This window comes from Meles meles, chromosome 13 (assembly GCF_922984935.1).
Source record: "Meles meles chromosome 13, mMelMel3.1 paternal haplotype, whole genome shotgun sequence".
NCBI lineage: Eukaryota > Metazoa > Chordata > Mammalia > Carnivora > Mustelidae > Meles > Meles meles.
The window spans coordinates 4,151,420-4,171,425 of record NC_060078.1 but is presented as its reverse complement, the minus strand read 5'-3'; the positions used below and the strand labels follow the sequence as shown (position 1 = coordinate 4,171,425).

At 42.4% G+C, this 20,006-nt stretch overlaps 1 protein-coding gene across 2 annotated transcripts in view; it reads left to right on the top strand.

Moving 5' to 3' along the window:
* Window positions 1–732: 732 nt before the first annotated feature.
* The window catches only part of PCNX2 (pecanex 2), a 296,195-nt gene continuing 276,921 nt past the window's right edge, over window positions 733–20,006 (top strand). For both annotated transcript variants that reach the window (XM_046026803.1, XM_046026802.1), the window contains exon 1: window positions 733–942. In XM_046026803.1, the coding sequence (XP_045882759.1) occupies window positions 790–942 (153 nt within the window). In that variant the 5' untranslated portion in view covers window positions 733–789. The remainder of the gene's footprint in view (window positions 943–20,006) is intronic.

Sequence of the window (20,006 nt, the reverse complement as noted above, 5' to 3'; positions counted from 1 at the left end):
GACAAGTCTAACCGAGGCCCCTCAGATCATTCCAGAAAGGTTGTTATGTTCTTTATCTGCCAAGTTGGACAACCACAGAGGGGAGGAGGGGGAAAGGTCAGGGAGGCAACAGGGTCAGTGCCAAGGGCGCAGGTAGGGCGTAGGCTGACTAATTGCACGTCTGAGGTCAGCGGTTAATTAAGGAGAGTGAACCTGTGCAGGCAGTGCTCAGGAGGGAGAAATTACACTGATGCGTGACGGGATCTTGGTTACATAAATATTTTTGGTGCAGGGAGCAAAAGGGGAAAAGGGAACAGAGCGTGTTTCTGTGGGTCTGGTCTGCTTGAGAACACCTTTGATTTTTCAGCCGTTCACACCCCCTAATAAGAGGTCGCGGAGGAAAAGAGGGGGCTGCGGGCAGAGCGGAAAAGAGGTTGGAGGGACTCAGAAATCCTCCCCCCCCGCACGCGGGCCGTCGGAGCGGGGCTGGGCGGGCGCTGGGCGGAGCCTCTGGCGCATCCTCTGAGCGGCCGCCGCTGAGCACCCTGGGAAAATCCTTCCTCCCTCGGACATGGCGCCCACCTGCCCCGCGGCAGCAGCCGGGTCCGGCGCCGCGGTCCGCGGGTCGGGGCAGAAGAGCAGCTCGAGCCTCGGTCGCGGGGCGGAAGGGGGGGGCGGCGGCGGGGGCGGCGGCGGGGGCGGGGGCGGCGGGGGCGCCCGGGGGCCGGGCTGTTAGAGCCGCGGGCGCGCGGGCAGCGGCGGCGGCCGGCTGCGTGCGGCGGGGCGCCGCGGCCCCGGGGCGCAGCCGGCATGGGGTCCCAGGCGCTGCAGCTGCTCCGGCAGGGCGTGTGGGCCGCGCTCACCGGCGGCTGGTACCACGACCCGGAGCAGAGCACGTTCACCAACAGCTGCCACCTCTACCTGTGGCTGTTCCTGCTGCTGCTGCCCCTGGCCCTGCACCTGGTGAGTGTGTGTGTGGGGGGGGGGGGGTCGAGCCGGGAACCGTGAGGATGGAGGGGAGAGGGGAGAGAGCCCCCGCACCGGCACCTGCGGGGCTGCCCCCGAGGGAAGGGGCGGCGGCGGTTCTTAAGGGGTGGGGTCCCGAACTATAAATGTAGTGTTGAAAGAGCAGTGAGTCACGGGGATGCCACGGATAGCGCGGGGCACACAGTCAATAATGTCCTGCTAACTTCGTGCGGTGACACAGGGCGGCTGGACTTGCCGTGAGGACCATTTCACGCTGTATACAAATGTCCAATCACTGTGTTATGCACCACAAACTATCACTCTGTATGTCAGTTATAGCTCGGTTTAAAAGAAGAGCGGTGAAAGGAGGGAGGTCTTCAGGAATTTGGGACAGAGGGAAAGGGGGCCAGGGACTCCCAGGCAGGAAAAGTAGAAAGGACTTGGGGAGCTCTGGGGCTCATTAAGAATTGATGCGGCTGTTAGGATGAGTCAGGCTGCCTGTGCTGGGGGAGGTTGAACCTGTTTTGGAGGTGGAAAATCCTAGGCCTCCTGGCTGGTTAGCTGGGCATGAGAACTAGAATGCAAAATGAATTGTGAAAAGCAAACCTATTTCAGTTGTGGATTTTGCTCCCCTCCCCTCTCTTCCTGCTTTGCTTTGAGAAGGCAGGCTCAATGATCAATTACTTAACTTCCAATTTCTACACCACTATGTAAAGGGACCTATAGAAAGATATAATAATGTAGTTTATGTCAAGTATTGCAGTACCTAGTTGGGGCTTGACACTTTAAGAGGGTTACCGTAACCCTCCCCATACTTGCAGAATAACTACAGTGATGACCTTCTTGGGTAAATGAAATACACCTAACTGAAACAGTGGTTAAGCTTATTTGAGAAGCTGTAAAGGTAAGGTGCTCCATGTCTTATTACATGTTATGTGCCAAGAATCTAATTTTGTTATATCTTTTAAAGGGCTTTATTCCTAAAATGTAATTTAATCATGTTCTCCCAGAGGAAAATCTTCAGTGAGTCTGCATAGCTGATGAATTCCAAGTGTGCCGTTAGAGGCTGTCCATGGTTCGACTCGAGTTTACTCTTTCTTTCTTTTTCTTTTTTTTTTTTTTAAGACTTTATTTATTTATTTGACAGAGAGAGAGAGAGATTACAAGTAGGCAGAGCCAGGCAGAAAGAGGGAAGCAGGCTCCCCGCTGAGCAGAGAGCCCGATGTGGGGTTCAATCCCAGGATCCTGAGATCATGACCCGAACCCAAGGCAGAGGCTTAACCGTCTGAGCCACCCAGGCGCATATTTACTCTTTCTGCGTTTTATCCAGAGGGTCAGAATTCTGGCTCTGAAATCAGGCTGCCTGGCTTAAATTTTGGGTTCACCTCTTACCAGTTCTGTGACCTTGGAGAAGTTACTTACCTTATCTTAATTTTCATTTCCTTAGCTGTAAAATGAGAAAAATAATATTACCACATGTACAGAGCTGTTTTGGGGCTTAACTGAGACACTTTTATCCATCTGACTGGTTGTCCCAGGATTGTACTCTCAAACGTGGTTTAAATTTCTGTTTTGGTTCATAGTAGCTGTTTGGCCTGATATTTGACCTATCCAAACCTTAGTTTTCTCAGCCTTAAAATGGATGTGATAATGATCATATCACAGAAAAAATAAATAAATTTTCATATAAAAGGTATGAAGACAGAAAAGCTGACCCATATAAACCTTCAGTAAATGTAAGTTTCCTTCTTCTATGACCTTGTTCATTATTTTTTCCTGGCCTACAGGTCTTGGTGTTTTCTCTTGGCCTAGAGGGGCAGCACAGCTGAGTGATGAAGAACACAGGGTTGGGTTCAGTCCTGGTTCTTCTGCTTCCTAGTTATGTGAGCTTGAGTGAGCTTCTGCTTCCTGGTTTGTAAAGCAGGGCTAAGAGTACCTCCTTCTAGGGCAAATATGAAGGGTGATTGTGTGAATGAATGAACAGTTGATTGAATGAATGAATGAAGATACTTCTCAGTAGCAGGCACATAGTGACTGCTCAGTAGGAACTGGGCTTTTTTTTGTTTTTCCCCTTCTTTTCTCATCACTCACTTGCCAGAATCTGTCCATCCTACTCTGTCTCAGCTCTCCTGATTTCCATTCGGCTAAAATTAATTTCTCTTCTCTCTTGCCCTTCTATCATTCTGTTTTGCTGTTAGCACAAAAGCACATTTTGATTTGTAAATGCTTTGTACTTTGTTGTTGGAACCTGTATTTACCTCTCCTCCTAGATCAGGAGCTTTTTGAGGGCATGGGTTTTGATTTTGTTGATTCATCTTGGTTTTTCTTGTTGCATCTAGCAAAGTGCCCTGCATTTGGTTAACACTGATCTCATAGATAATAAACTGGTGCAAATAAAATCAACCTGCATCTCTCATCCTGTTCCATCAGCGTTATATTGTCCATCTCAGTATAAATTTTGAGTTTTTCTGGTCGTGAAAGCAATATATATTCTACTTCTAATTGCACGTCTCGGCAACAACCACATTAACATTTCATGTATAGTCCTACAGATCTCTTTTTGGACATATGGGCTCATTTTTTAATGTTAATTCCTTTTGAGATTTGATGTATGCATGTGATCAGAACCCTTAATTTCTAATTATGCTTTATTGAGTAGCTTGATTTCTAACTTGTATTTGTGAATAGGAATTTGTCCTTAGTTAAGTTTCTCTTTAAGGCTATTTAAAAATAATTTTTGTGTGCATCTGAAGAGTTTAGCAAGTAAAAACCCAATAGCTTAAATGATTTTACTCTTATATTGGATTTTTTGGATCAAACCAGGTATGCCAAATTTTTGTATATTTCTGCCAGTGTCTTTTCAAGTATTACAGAATATTTTTATGGGAGTGCATTTGTTGTTATGCTACTTTTTAATATATCTTCCCAAAAATGCAAGTTAGCCTTTTATGTCTCTGGTTTTCTGGTCTCTGAAAGTGACTTCAGTAATAAAAGACCCTCCTTCTCCAGGCAAGGCTTCTGTTCTCTAGGTCTTGACGTTTGAATATCTTCCGAACTTCAGTGCTTGACTGTGATTGTTAAAATATTTTTAATTTGTTCTGCTTACAGGAACTTAGTCCAAAAAAACTACCTGGCTGCTCACTGATAGCAAGGACTTATTTGAGGTTCTGTTATTTAAGGGGCCCTGGACTTTCCTGGTTTTTGCACAATTTGAGTTTAAACATGTTTAATTAAGATGGTTCTACTGTAGGGAAAACCCACCTTTTAATTTAAAGGGGACTTTGAGTATGTCAATTATAACTTCATTATTAATTATTGAGGCAGGCTTAGCTCTGAGCCCTGGAGTTTACTTAGACCTCATAAGTAATGTGGAATAAATAAAAGATTATTTATTAGTAGTTACAAAGTATTTACATATTTTTGGGAAATGATCAACTAAAAGCATTAAGCCAATTTGGATAATTGGAAAAGAATTTTACTTTGATTTATTATCAGTGTGACTTTCTCTTGGACAAACTGAAAGATGCATTTGTCATTAGAGATACTTTAACTTTCACTTATTACACATGTTCTTGTCCTAATTTTTTTGAGATAATGAACGAAACTTCGTATGGAGCTTTAGAACAGTAACACCACGGGCATGATTCTGACCCTGTGTCAGTTCTTTTGACTAGGCTAGTGCCAAAAGGCATCGCTGCTCTACCAGCTATCCATTACTTCCCTTCTGCATGCCTCGGTTTTAGCATCTGTAAAATGGGGAGTATGGGTTCCATTTTAGAGATTTAGCAACTGAAATCCAGAGGGAGTGGGTTTCTTGCCCAAGGTCATCTAGACAAGGGGGTAAAATCCGGAATTTTAGTTGAGGCCCTGTTGTAACCGAGTTCTTGGCCTTCGCAGAGCACTGTGCTGCCAGATTCGTACACGTGGGAGCGTGTGAACATCCTCAAACAGTAGGTGCACATCAAGTGGCATTCTCATTGTCCTGGTGGCAGGATGATCGCCCTGAGCAGACGAAGAGTTGAGTAGTGGAAAAAATGGGGTGGAACCTTGGTATTTTTCAAGCACCTTGCAGGGCAAAATTATATTTGATTTTCACACAGAAAGCCTGTCTGTTGTCTTTTGTTGTGACTCTAGTTTTATGTTGCCTCTTTCTTTCTTTAAAAGATTTTATTATTTATTTGACAGAGACAGTGTGTGAGCACAGAGGCAGGGACAGTGGGAGAGGAAGAGGCAGGCTCCCGTGCTGAGTGCTGAACAGGGAGCCTGACGCAGGGCTTGATCCCAGGACCCTGGAATCATGACCTGAGCTGAAGGCAAATGCTTAACCCACTGAGCCACCTGGGCACCCCTCATTTTCTTTTGTTTTAGCTAGACTTTAGCTCTGTTTCCAGTTCTGCTTTTTAATTTAGTGTTAGAATCTTCCTTTGATAGGAACCACTTCATTTCCAGTTGCTGTAATTATCAAATGGGATTACCTCTCACGTGCCAGTGTAGCACTAGACAAAAGGTAACCACTCCTTGCGTGCGAACTGTTACAACTGGTCAATCACTCTGCCATTATAGTCTGTAGCCAGTTCTCCATTCGGGTACATAACTGTTTTTCCTTAGGTTTTATATTTCTTTGAACCCCTCCTTCCACTCCCACTTCTAACATCTAAGATGGCTTTGCATGAATTATGAAAAGTTGGTGTGTTCCAGAAGTGACCCTTTCCTGGCTCGGGACTTGGGGACCAGACCTCAGCCACCATTTGACCCTATCAGTTGGAGGAAGCCTTTGTGCAAAACGCAAACTGCACAACCTTACGTGGCAGGCCTGGCTGGGTCTGCTTGGTCTTTTTCACCATGTTACATGTACTTCCCATGCTGCTGTCCCCAAAAGGTTACCTCTCATCCTTGTCAGTCCTAGTATTTATATATTCAATTTTTCCATAAAGAAGGCTTTTTGTGCTGTTGAATCACAGGGACCATACTATCTCTCTTTTGACTCCAAAAAGCTTGTTATCTGGTCCTTTGACTTCTGGGGGCTTATGTATTCTCATCTGACCCTTTGTATTTTTCCATAACTTACTTGCATGTCTGAGCCTCCTTCCTTCCGCCCTCCCCGCCTCCTGCCCTCCCCAGCCTGCAGCAGACAAGGGTTGGAGGTGAAGCAGCTGTAATGTGCAGATGCTTAAAGGCCTTCTTTCCTGGCCCTGGGCCTCCGAAGAGGTGCAGATCCAAGTCTTCAAAATTTGGGCTCAATGCCATCCCATGCAGTTGTCTTTAAAATTTTGCTGTTCCATGGGGTGCCTGGGTGGCTCAATGGGTTAAGCCTCTGCCTTCGGCTTAGGTCATGATCTCAGGGTCCTGGGATTGAGCCCCATATCGGTCTCTCTGCTCAGCAGGGCACTTACTCCCCCGCCCCCCGCCTGCCTCTCTGCCTACTTGTGATCTCTGTCTGTCAAATAAATAAGTAAAATCTTAAATCTTTTTTTTTTTTTTGCTGTTCCAGGTGGTTATTGGGAATGTGTGTGCACGGTCTTGACTCCATGAGGACTTTGCTTTCCTGGGGCCAACCGTTTTACTAGGGGTGTCCATCCATCATTGGGGGTATCCCAGGGCAGTCATCTTCCATCTTTCCAAGGTCATAACCCCTTGGCTGATGATCGCCACCCTTCTGCAAAATTCCTCCTGCTCACCCTCGTCTCCTGCCACTTAAGCACATGGGAGTTGTGGGCAGGTTGCATTTTGTGTCTGTGGCAATGGAACCAGCACCTGCCTGGCTCTGGGATGTCAGCCTCTGGAGCACCGTCCAAAAATAGTGCTCTTTCTCCCTCTCTTTCTGTTCTAGTATTTCAAGTTCATGACTAATTTTCTGGTGGTTAAATTTATGTCTCCCAACCCACCCCCACTTCCCTTGGAGCTTTTCGAGATTTCTCCCAATTAGTAACTAGTTATATTTGGATGCTGCCCTCCTCACATGTATTGCTAGTTTCTCTGATTGTGATGTCTAATACTTTAATACCCTTGATGGGTTTTTATTCTGTTTTGTTTTTTGGGTTTTTGGGGGGGGGTTGTTTGTTTGTTTGCAGGGAAGTTGACACTTAGCAAGTGATGATCGTTTTCCTGACCTCTTGGTCTCTCTTCTACATCCCATGGAAGAAAAACTTGGACAGTTCTTAGTGGTACTCAGATTTTCCCCTTATTTTCTGAGGAATCTTTCCCCTTTGATGTTTATTGTATTATTATTATAAACTCTCCGAACACATATAGGGCGGGCCTTCTCATAAGAGCTCTGCAGGCCCTCAGCTATCTTGTCCTCACAACCCAGAGAGCCACTGCCCGGATTCCCATGTTACAGTTGATGGCATTGGCACAGAGAGGGTGGTTGACGTGCATAACCACGTGGTGTGCGGCCAGTTGTGACCTAACCAGAGGGACAGTCCCAGCAGCCGGTGCTTGTACTAGCCAGCCAACCCTCCTAATAAGGTCACTTCACAACATGGGCATTTACATCCTGCATGTGGGCATGAAGAGGTACAAACTCTGAAAATGTGCACAAGACCATCTGGAGAAAAGTTAACTGCCCTCTTGTCTCTAGTATCTCATCCGAGAGGCCAGCACTGTGCACGGGCTCTTGTGTGTGTTCCAAGGATATTTTATCCACAGGTGGGGGAAGTTTGGTGTGGGGCTACTGGGTTGAATCATAAAGCAGTCTTCTTTGTCCTCTGTGGCCCTTGTGGTTTGCTCTCGATTAAGGGTTTTTTTCCTGCTCCCGGATAAAAGCATGCACAAGCCCCAGGACTTCAGCTCACAAGTAATAAAAGTAGTAGAGATGCTTTAAGGAGCAAAACACAGATGAGACTGAGATTTCAGAATGTCCCGTTCTCTATGGTGATCAAAGCTCCAACCGTTCAGATGTTTCTATGGGCAGGACTGGGTCTAAGAATGGCACGCTGGGTCCCATTCTCCTCCTCCTTCACATGTTGGTTGATGTTTCTGATGCCTTTAGTCTTGATGAGCTGGAAAGTTCTTTGTTGGCTGGCACAATGCTAAGCTGGCTCTGAGCTCTGGAAGTCCGGCACGTGTTCCCTGCCGCACCTCTCTGGCAAGCCCTTCCCCAGGTCCTTTGGAGACCCTGTTCTCCTCGCCAGCGCTCTGTCCCTTGCAGGACACAGTTTCTCAGAATTGGCAGTTCACTGAAGTGGCTTCTGCAGGAGTCAGACACCACTCACATTGTCCTTCTCCATCCCCTCCCAAACTGTGGGGGGACTCATTGTGAGTCTCTGAGTGGTCCCACGGCAGTGTTGCTGTCTTGATTGGGGCAGGCTCATAGGACTCACTGAATACCGTTGGTCCCCTCCAAAACCTTTCACAAGTCTTCTCCCTCTGGACTATATTACATCCTCATTTTGGGTGAGAGATTTCAGAGTGTTCTAATTCACTTTCATAACCCATTTGGAAGTTTCTAGATGTGGTTTTATCCAGAAGTTGGTGGGAATCCAATTTTTATCCCATCTTGGCTTTCTGGCCAACACGTCCAAGTGAAAATTTTGTTATAAACATATGCAGTCATTTGTACACATATTTTTATTTTTCCACTTTATGGAACATCTCAGACATCAGTATGTAAAGAGGTACATCATTATTTTTGATGTTCACATAATTCCACTGTATGAGTAAAGGGTGATTTATCTGACCTATCTTCTGTGAAGGATACTTAGATTTTCATATGACCTTTACCCTAATGTGACTATTTCACTATTTGTATTGAGTTTCATTGAGTATTTGAACATATATACATCAGTCTGGATGTGCTGGTTTGTGCTGATGTAACAAATAACCTTAAAATTTCTTTGACTTTGCCAAATTTATTTTTTATTCCATTACGTGTCCAACATGATCAGTAGGGGGTGGGAGGCATGGTTAGCTGGGGATCCTGCTCACCGTAGGCATATAGGCACCTAGGCTAATAGAATCTCCATTTTGGGTTGGCTAGGGGTCTTCTCCCGCTCATCCCCACCCTGGCTGATCATTGCCAGTCACTGTGATAGAGGGAGGGAGAAAGAGAAGGTCATGCGGTCACTCTTGAAGATCCTGCCAGGAAATGGCAAATACGTCTGCACTAAGACTTCTTTCTCAGGGCAAGTTGCATGGTCACACCTAACTCCAAAGGGAGAAGAAAGTGCAGTCGTACCATGTGTCCAGGGAGGAACTGGACATAATTGTTGGGCAGCACTCATGTCTATGCCAGCAAACAAAGGGCCAGACGTTCTGATGGATGTTGGGGAAACGGCAGACAAAAGATAGATCAGTGTCTCTCCTCATGAAGTCAGCAGATAAAGGCAAACAGGCATAAATAAAATAATGATAGTTGTTAAACGAGAAGCACAATGTGCTGTATAGTGAAGAGGGGAGACCCCATCCTGGCTTTTTTATTTAGGGAAGGTTTCCCAGAGGAAATGACTTCTGACCTAAGACCCACCAAATGCCTACGGAGTTAGCCATGCAAAAAATGGGTAGACGGTGAGGAATTGGGATCAAATTCTCAATATAATGAGACCCACGGGTGCTATTTTTTTTTTTTTTTGTTTGTTTGTTTTCTTTTGTGTTTTTGGTCAAATTTGAAGAGGATATTATTATTATTATTATTTTTTCCATTTTATTTATTTTTTTCAGCGTAACAGTATTCATTGTTTTTGCACAACACCCAGTGCTCCATGCAAAACGTGCCCTCCCTATTACCCATCACCTGTTCCCCCAACCTCCCACCCCTGACCCTTCAAAACCCTCAGGTTGTTTTTCAGAGTCCATAGTCTCTTATGGTTCACCTCCCCTTCCAAATTTTTTTTTTTTTTAATAAACATATAATGTATTTTTATCCCCAGGGGTACAGGTCTGTGAATCGCCAGGTTTACACACTTCACAGCACTCACGATAGCACATACCCTCCCCAATGTCCATAGCCCCCTCCCCCTCTCCCAATCCCACCTCCCCCCAGCAACCCCCAGTTTGTTTTGTGAGATTAAGAGTCATTTATGGTTTGTCTCCCTCCCAATCCCATCTTGTTTCATTTATTCTTCTCCTATCCCCCAACCCCCCATGTTGCTTCTCCATGTCCTCATATCAGGGAGATCATATGATAGTTGTCTTTTTCCGATTGACTTATTTCACTAAGCATGATACGCTCTAGTTCCATCCACATCGTCGCAAATGGCAAAAGTTCATTTCTTTTGATGGCTGCATAGTATTCCATTGTGTATATATACCACATCTTTTTTTTTTTTTAATTAATTTATTTATTTTTATTTGCTTATTTACAGCATAACAGTGTTCATTGTTTTGGCATCACACCCAGTGCTCCATGCAGTACGTGCTATACCACATCTTCTTTATCCATTCATCTGTTGATGGACATCTAGGTTCTTTCCATAGCTTGGCTATTGTAGACATTGCTGCTATAAACATTCGGGTACACGTGCCCCTTCGGATCACTATGTTTGTATCTTTAGGGTAAATACCCAGTAGTGCAATTGCTGGGTCATAGGGTAGTTCTATTTTCAACATTTTGAGGAACCTGAATGCTGTTTTCCAGAGTGGTTGCACCAGCTTGCATTCCCACCAACAGTGGAGGAGGGTTCCCCTTTCTCCGCATCCTCGCCAGCATCTGTCATTTCCTGACTTGTTAATTTTAGCCATTCTGACTGGTGTGAGGTGATATCTCAGTGTGGTTTTGATTTGTATTTCCCTGATGCCGAGTGACGTGGAGCACTTTTTCATGTGTCTTTGGCCATCTGGGTGTCTTCTTTGCAGAAATGTCTGTTCATGTCCTGAAGAGGATATTATTATTTTTTATTTTTTTATTCCCTAAGTTTTATCTTCGAAAGTTTCTTGTGCACAAAAAAGTTGCAAAAGTAGTGAATGGAGGGGCGCCTGGGTGGCTCAGTGGATTAAGCCTCTGCCTTCAGCTCAGGTCATGATCCCAGGGTCCTGGGATGGAGCCCCGCATCAGGCTTTCTGTTCATCAGGGAGCCTGCTTCCTCCTCTCTCTCTCTCTCTGCCTACTGGTAATCTCTGTCTGTCAAATAAATAAATAAATAAATAAATCTTTAAAAAAAAAGTAGTGAATGGATATTATATGCCCTTCACTTAGATTCACTAGTTCTTTTTTTTTTTTTTTTTAAGATTTTATTTATTTATTTGACAGACAGAGATCACAAGCAGGCAGAGAGGCAGGCGGGGGCGGGAGGGTGGTGGGAAGCAGGCTCCCGCTGAGCAGACAGCTGGATGTGGGGCTCGATCCCAGGACCCTGAGATCATGACCTGAGCCGAAGGCAGAGGCTTTAACCCGCTGAGCCACCCAGGCACCCCTAGACTCACCAGTTCTTAATAATTTGCCACAGTCATTTCATCATTCTCTTTCTATATTTATATGTTTTTTGATTCTGCTGTATCATTTCAGAATAAGTCGCAGGCATCAGACTCTCCTGAGGTTCCCGGGTGGCTCAGTTGATTCAGCCTCTGACTCTTGATTTTGGCTCTGGTCATGGATCTCTGAGTCCTGGGATGGAGCCAGTGGTGGGCTTTGTGCTCAGTGGGGAGTTTGAGGATTCTCTCCCTCTCCCTCTGCCCTTTCCCTGACTGTATACACACTCTCTCCTTCTCTTAAATAAATGAATTAAGAAAATATTTCTTTAAAAAAGGACACTTTCTCCCTAAAAATGTCAGCAGGTATGTCTTAAGGAGAAAGACATTCTCCCACATAATTATCATGCAGAAAATAAGTTTTATTGATCTAATGTTGTCTAATGTATAATTCCCATCCAGTTTTCTGTTTTCCCAATAAGGCCCTACATAGGTGGAGCTTTTTTTGTTTTGCTTTTCTGGGTCATACATTGGATTTAATCAAGGATCATACATTGATTGCTTCTAGTTGTCTGTCTCTAAATTGCATTGTATTCTAGAACGAGTTCTTCAAACCTTTCTGTTTTCTTTTGTGGCATTGGAAGATGTTTTGCAGACTGTTCCTTAATTTGGATATTTTGGATCATTTCCTTGAGATTAGATGTGTGATTATGCTTTCTTTGGCATGAAATCTGCATAAGTAATATATCCTTGTCACGCATAACATCACAGACATGTGATATCATCTTATGACTGTTAGTGCTGGTAAGTCTGGTCACTGGTTAAGGGGGTGTAACCTACATTAATCTATTATAAAGGGACCTATTTTTTCTTCTGTATTTAATAAGTAATCTGTGAGGAGAAATCTAGAGGCAGTATATATTATTGTATTCGCCCAAATCTTTCACTCAATGGTGGTAACATGCATTGATTCTTGCCTAAAATAATTATTGCAGTGGTGGTTGCAAAATAGTGATTTTCTACTTATTGGTTTTCTTCTGTAAAGAAAAGCTTTCTCCCCCTGTCCCGGTAGTTTTGTTGTGCTTGGTAGAGCTCCTAGACTCATGTTTTTTTAATTCAATGGGTTAAAATGTGTTCCTATGATCATTCTTTTTGATACTCAAATGACACATAATTTGGCAAGTGGGACTTTCTTGCAGCAGTTTCAGCAAACTTTGGATATGTCCCCAGCAGGTTCTGAGTACTTTCTTGCTTTCTGTCCCAGCAAGATAGCCAGGCTTAGACTTTTGCCACCCTAGCCCTGGGAAAAATAGCTATTTTTCTAAGGAACCTGGATCATTTTAGTGGGCAATGGCATTTGGAAACAAGATTGAGGGCAGCAGTAGTTGTGTTCATTACTACTGGATTGTCTTTACTTTGGGATCATTTTAGCAGACAGAGTTGAGGGACCTTATCTGTCTGTCTATCCATCTATATATATCTGTATCCATCTATCTATTGAGACTTTATTCTGAAACCTTTAATCTGATACAAGTCAAAGGATTCTTCCTCTCCTTTACTTCTTACACATTTGTACTTTTTCCCACAAGGAGAACTCAAGTTGCCAAAAATACAATTTTTTTCAGTCTCAAAATAGTCACAGGAAGTACCAGTCCCATACCACTATGAAAATAAAATCTTTCAGTAAAGTGCAAAATTGCTTTGAGTTTTTAATTATTATTGTTGAAGAATACACCAGTAGTGTCTTATGAGAGTGTTGTGTTCTAAAGTTACTTGGATGCGTGGCTCAGTAGGTTAAGTCTGACTCAGGCTCAGGTCATCATCATCTCAGGGTATTGGGATCCAGCCCAGTGTTGGGCTCCCTGCTCAGTAGGGAGTTGGCTTGTCCCTCTGCCCTTCCCGCCTGCTCACGCACGCACGTGTGTGTTTGCATGCGCTCACTCTCTCTCCGACAAACACAGTCTTTAAAAAAATAAAGTTGGGGGGGGGGCGCCTGGGTGGCTCAGTGGGTTAAGCCGCTGCCTTCGGCTCAGGTCATGATCTCAGGGTCCTGGGATCGAGTCCCGCATCGGGCTCTCTGCTCTGCAGGGAGCCTGCTTCCCTCTCTCTCTCTCTCTCTCTGCCTGCCTCTCTGCGACTTGTGATCTCTCTCTCGCTGTCAAATAAATAAATAAATAAAATCTTAAAAAAAAAAGTTGGTTGGATTAATTATTTGAAAAAAATTTTAAATTGGGATTTAAAATTGTGTTAGTTTCAGGTGTACTACATAATGATTTGATATTTGTATGGGATTCATTCTTTACTTTTATTTTTCGATTTGTTTTCATAGGTACATTGTCAGTTTGATGTATGTTTAGGTCCATCTGTGGGTTTATAATTTTAGTGTTTTCCTTTCATCCTTGTTGATTTAGTAATTTTTCTAAGTATAAAACCTTAGCGTGGTTCAGAAAACACATTTCAAAGATATGTTGTTTTACTTTATAAAAAATTTTCTTTGGCTGCTGGGTGGAAAGTAGAATAGAGAAAGAGCAGAAATAGAAGGGGACGTTCAGAGGCTTTTTTAGTAGCCCAGCCAAGAGACGGTGGTGGCGTTAAGAGGGAGGCACTTGAAAGTATTTTCATAAGATTTAGTGATAGGTTCATTTTGGGGATGGAAGAATGAAGATGAGGGAGGAATCAAGGTTATCTGGTTTGAGCAGCAGCTGTATGAGCTACCATTCCCAAGATGGGAGACGTGGGAGAGGACAGTTGGTGGGACGAGTAGGGAAACTGAACATCTGATTTTATACATGTTAATTTGGAGTTTCCTTTTAGATATCGAAGTGGAGATGCTGAATAGACAGATAGTCAGATATAGATGTTGAGTAGATAGTCAGATATAGGAAGCAAGAGTAGCTAGAGGTAAGAATTTGAAAATCATCCATGTAGAGATTCGATTTACTGTCAAGGGACTAAGTGAGAGCTCCTAGAGAGGATGTGTAGAGAGAGGGAAGATTTGATCTGCAACTCTTTACCTTTCTCTGCAGGCAAAACATTTGCCTTGTTGTTCTTTGCTTTTTCTCAAAACACCATATCTGAGTTTATTATTCCGTGGTATTGATGAACGATGCGTAGATGATGGTGATGGTGATGGTGACGGTGACGAGTAATACTAACATTTGGGAGATTATTACATTTCAGAAGGTGAGGCCCAAGGAGCTCTCGTTGTCGATGTAGGGCAAACAGGTGGTATGGGTGAGTCAAGGAAGAGACTGGAGACCATGGCATCTGGCATTCAGTGTCTATCTTCACAGACATTGACAAGAATGTTCTCAGTGCTAGGGAGTTGAAGCCAGATTGCTGTGCGTTTAAGAGGCAATGGGAGGTGAAGGAATGCAGACACCTGGTAAGGATGGTTCTTTCATGCAGGGAGCAGAGAAATGGCACAATATCTGGAGAGAAGTTTGGATTCAAGAGAGGCTTATCCCTCCACCAACTCTGCAGGAGGGTGGGGATGCAGTCTGACTTCTCTGCTGCTGATGTGGTGCTTTATACACACGCTCTCTTTCCACTAATGGAATCTAACTTGGTAAGAAAAGACACAGTTTTGATAGTGTATATACAGTTTGTGGTCAGGCTTATTTCAGTATACTCACCGCAACATTGCAGTCAGGATCCAGACGATTAAAAATGGGGTTTGAAAACTCAGGTGTTATTCTTTGTGTTGGATTTCCTTGAAGTTCAAATTTGCTGTTGTTTCCAAGACAATCTTTGTTTAATTATTTATGTGACAGTTACGTGTTTTTTGGTTGCGTTTGTGTAATAATTATAAACTTCTCCCACATCATGGGAAACTTTTACTTTAAAAAGAACATTGGATCAAATGAAAATAATTTTAACTCTTTTATTGATACTGATTGATCTTAAATATGGAATTTTTAGACTGTGAGGGACCTGAGTAATTTTTTCATATTGGATCTTTGTATGGTTTAGTTCCTTCCCTCAAAATCTTTATCATCTCAAAGAAAATCAAGAGAACCAGTGCTTTTTTTTTTTTTTTTTTTTTTTATTTTTTTTTATTATTTTTTTTTTTTTTCTCATTTTATTTATTTTTTCAGCGTAACAGTATTCATTCTTTTTGCACAACACCCAGTGCTCCATGCAAAACGTGCCCTCCCCATTACCCACCACCTGTTCCCCCAACCTCCCACCCCTGACCCTTCAAAACCCTCAGGTTGCCCCAACCTCCCACCCCTGACCCTTCAAAACCCTCAGGTTGTTTTTCAGAGTCCATAGTCTCTTATGGTTCGCTTCCCCTCCCCAATGTCCATAGCCCGCTCCCCCTCCCCCAATCCCACCTCCCCGCAGCAACCCCCAGTTTGTTTTGTGAGATTAAGAGTCATTTATGCTTTGTCTCCCTCCCAATCCCATCTTGTTTCATTTATTCTTCTCCTATCTCCTACCCCCCCATGTTGCTTCTCCATGTCCTCATATCAGGGAGATCATATGATAGTTGTCTTTCTCCGATTGACTTATTTCACTAAGCATGATACGCTCTAGTTCCATCCACGTCGTCGCAAATGGCAAGATTTCATTTCTTTTGATGGCTGCATAGTATTCCATTGTGTATATATACCACATCTTCTTTATCCATTCATCTGTTGATGGACATCTAGGTTCTTTCCATAGTCTGGCTATTGTAGACATTGCTGCTATAAACATTCGGGTACACGTGCCCCTTCGGATCACTATGTTTGTATCTTTAGGGTAAATACCCAGTAGTGCAATTGCTGGGTCATAGGGTAGTTCTATTTTCAACATTTTGAGGAACCTCCATGCTGTTTTCCAGAGTGGTTGCACCAGCTTGCATTCCCACCAACAGTGTAGGAGGGTTCCCCTTTCTCCACATCCTCTCCAGCATCTGTCATTTCCTGACTTGTTCATTTTAGCCATTCTGACTGGTGTGAGGTGATATCTCATTGTGGTTTTGATTTGTATTTCCCTGATGCCGAGTGACGTGGAGCACTTTTTCATGTGTCTGTTGGCCATCTGGATGTCTTCTTTGCAGAAATGTCTGTTCATGTCCTCTGCCCATTTCTTGATTGGATTGTTTGTTCTTTGGGTGTTGAGTTTGCTAAGTTCCTTATAGATTTTGGATACTAGCCCTTTATCTGATATGTCGTTTGCAAATATCTTCTCCCATTCTGTCAGTTGTCTTTTGGTTTTGTTAACTGTTTCCTTTGCTGTGCAAAAGCTTTTGATCTTGATGAAATCCCAATGGTTCATTTTTGCCCTTGCTTCCCTTGCCTTTGCCGTTGTTCCTAGGAAGATGTTGCTACGGCTGAGGTCAAAGAGGTTGCTGCCTGCATTCTCCTCAAGGATTTTGATGGATTCCTTTCTCACATTGAGGTCCTTCATCCATTTGGAGTCTATTTTCGTGTGTGGTGTAAGGAAGTGGTCCAATTTCATTTTTCTGCATGTGGCTGTCCAATTTTCCCAGCACCATTTATTGAAGAGGCTGTCTTTTTTCCATTGGACATTCTTTCCTGCTTTGTCGAAGATTAGTTGACCATAGAGTTGAGGGTCGATTTCTGGGCTCTCTATTCTGTTCCACTGATCTATGTGTCTGTTTTTGTGCCAGTACCATGCTGTCTTGATGATGACAGCTTTGTAATAGAGCTTGAAGTCCGGAATTGTAATGCCACCAACTTTGGCTTTGTTCTTCAATATTCCTTTGGCTATTCGAGGTCTTTTCTGGTTCCATATAAATTTGAGGATTATTTGTTCCATTTCTTTGAAAAAAATGGATGGTATTTTGATAGGGATTGCATTAAATGTGTAGATTGCTTTAGGTAGCATAGACATTTTCACAATATTTATTCTTCCAATCCAGGAGCATGGAACATTTTTCCATTTTTTTGTGTCTTCCTCAATTTCTTTCATGAGTACTTTATAATTTTCTGTGTATAGATTCTTAGTCTCTTTGGTTAGGTTTATTCCTAGGTATCTTATAGTTTTGGGTACAATTGTAAATGGGATTGACTCCTTAATTTCTCTTTCTTCAGTCTTGTTGTTGGTGTACAGAAATGCAACTGATTTCTGTGCATTGATTTTATATCCTGACACTTTACTGAATTCCTGAACAAGTTCTAGCAGTTTTGGAGTGGAGTCTTTTGGGTTTTCCACATATAGTATCATATCATCTGCGAAGAGTGATAGTTTGACTTCTTCTTTACCAATTTGGATGCCTTTAATTTCTTTTTGTTGTCTGATTGCTGAGGCTAGGACTTCTAGTACTATGTTGAATAGCAGTGGTGATAATGGACATCCCTGCCGTGTTCCTGACCTTAACGGAAAAGCTTTCAGATTTTCTCCATTGAGAATGATATTTGCGGTGGGTTTTTCATAGATGGCTTTGATAATATTGAGGTATGTGCCCTCTATCCCCACACTTTGAAGAGTTTTGATCAGGAAGGGATGCTGTACTTTGTCAAATGCTTTTTCAGCATCTATTGAGAGTATCATATGGTTCTTGTTCTTTCTTTTATTAATGTGTTCTATCACATTGATTGATTTGCGGATGTTGAACCAACCCTGCAGCCCTGGAATAAATCCCACTTGATCGTGGTGAATAATCCTTTTAATGTACTGTTGAATCCTATTGGCTAGTATTTTGGCGAGAATTTTTGCGTCTGTGTTCATCAAGGATATTGGTCTGTAGTTCTCTTTTTTGGTGGGATCCTTGTCTGGTTTTGGGATCAAGGTGATGCTGGCCTCATAAAATGAGTTTGGAAGTTTTCCTTCCGTTTCTATTTTTTGGAACAGTTTCAGGAGAATAGGAATGAGTTCTTCTTTAAATGTTTGGTAGAATTCCCCTGGGAAGCCGTCTGGCCCTGGGCTTTTGTTTGTTTGGAGATTTTTGATGACTGTTTCAATCTCCTTACTGGTTATGGGCCTGTTCAGGTTTTCTATTTCTTCCTGGTTCAGTTGTGGTAGTTTATATGTCTCTAGGAATGCATCCATTTCTTCCAGATTGTCCAATTTGTTGGCGTAGAGTTGCTCATAGTATGTTCTTATAATTGTCTGTATTTCTTTGGTGTTAGTTGTGATCTCTCCTCTTTCATTCATGATTTTATTGATTTGGGTCCTTTCTCTTTTCTTTTTGATGAGTCTGGCCAGGGGTTTATCAATCTTATTGATTCTTTCAAAGAACCAGCTCCTAGTTTCATTGATTTTTTTCTATTGTTTTTTTGGTTTCTAGTTCATTGATTTCTGCTCTGATCTTTATGATTTCTCTTCTCCTGCTGGGTTTAGGGTTTCTTTCTTGTTCTTTCTCCAGCTCCTTTAGGTGTAGGGTTAGGTTGTGTACTTGAGACCTTTCTTGTTTCCTGAGAAAGTCTTGTATTGCTTTTATGCCTTTGGTCTTCCTCATCTTTTGTTGCCTCTTCTTCCTTTCAAGATGGCAACTAGATTCTAGAAAATCAGGGAAGAATAAAAATCCCTGACTATAGAAATACACAAATATTTTCCCATGAAAACAACTGTCTTGGCTTATTTCATAATTTTTTGATTGATACAATATTTTAATATATTATAATAATATAGATATAATAATATAGAAATAATATATATTATAATAATATATTATAATATAATACAATAATAATATTGGTTATTATTAACACTCCTGACTGTCTATACCGACAATAAAAACATTTGCTCTGTTGCCCTTTGCTCCATCTTGAAACATCTTATCTGAGCTTTTCATTCTGTGGTTTGATTAATGCATAGATAAGGATGATGATGATGGTGATAATAAGTGACACTAACGTTTGGAGTGCTTATTACATTTTAGAAAACACATAGATAAAATAATAACAACTCTTAAGAACTATTATTCCCATCTCACAGAAAAAAACACTTACAGAGGCTAAATAGCTCCCCCAAGTTGCAAAATTGTGAAAATGAGAAAAATTGAAAACATATAGACATACATTACTTTCATAAATACTGATTTATTCACTAATATTTTTGAATAGCTCTTTGCTGGATACCAGGCTGGGTGTTGGGAGTATAGTGGAGAGCAAATTGGATCTGACTGTTGTCCTCATGGAACGTATTACCCTTGCATGACTCTTAGGAATAAGTAAGAATAAAGAAAGAAAATATAAACACCTTGAAAGGGGACATAAACAGAGAGTTGACACAGAGAAATATACATAGGTACATGCACATATAACAAATACATGTGGAATGATTATTTTACTAATAATTCAATGAGTACATATTAAAATAATGTGAATATGGCATATCTAGATAGCAGAGATTTAAAAGATAACACCTAATGCCCTTTAAAATTTTTATTTATTTATTATTAATTAATTAATTAATTTTTTAGAAAGAGAGAGAGACCATGCATGAGTGGGGGGAGGGCCAGAGAGAGAGGAAAAGAGAATCTCAAGCCGACTCCCTGCTGAGGGGCGGGACCCGATGTGGGACTAGATCTCAAGCCCCTGAGATCATGACCTGAGCTGAAATCATGAGTCGGTGAACCCCCCAAGCATCCCCACTTACTGTATTTTAAATAAATAGCCATTCTCACGAATTTAGAGGCTTGTATGTACAAGGTGAGTCCCCAAAGCACGCAAAGGACTAGACACAGATCTCTATTGATATGGAGCTGGTTGATGAATCCTGGTATGTGCACATAGCAGGGTGCTGTGCAGTTAGAAGAATGT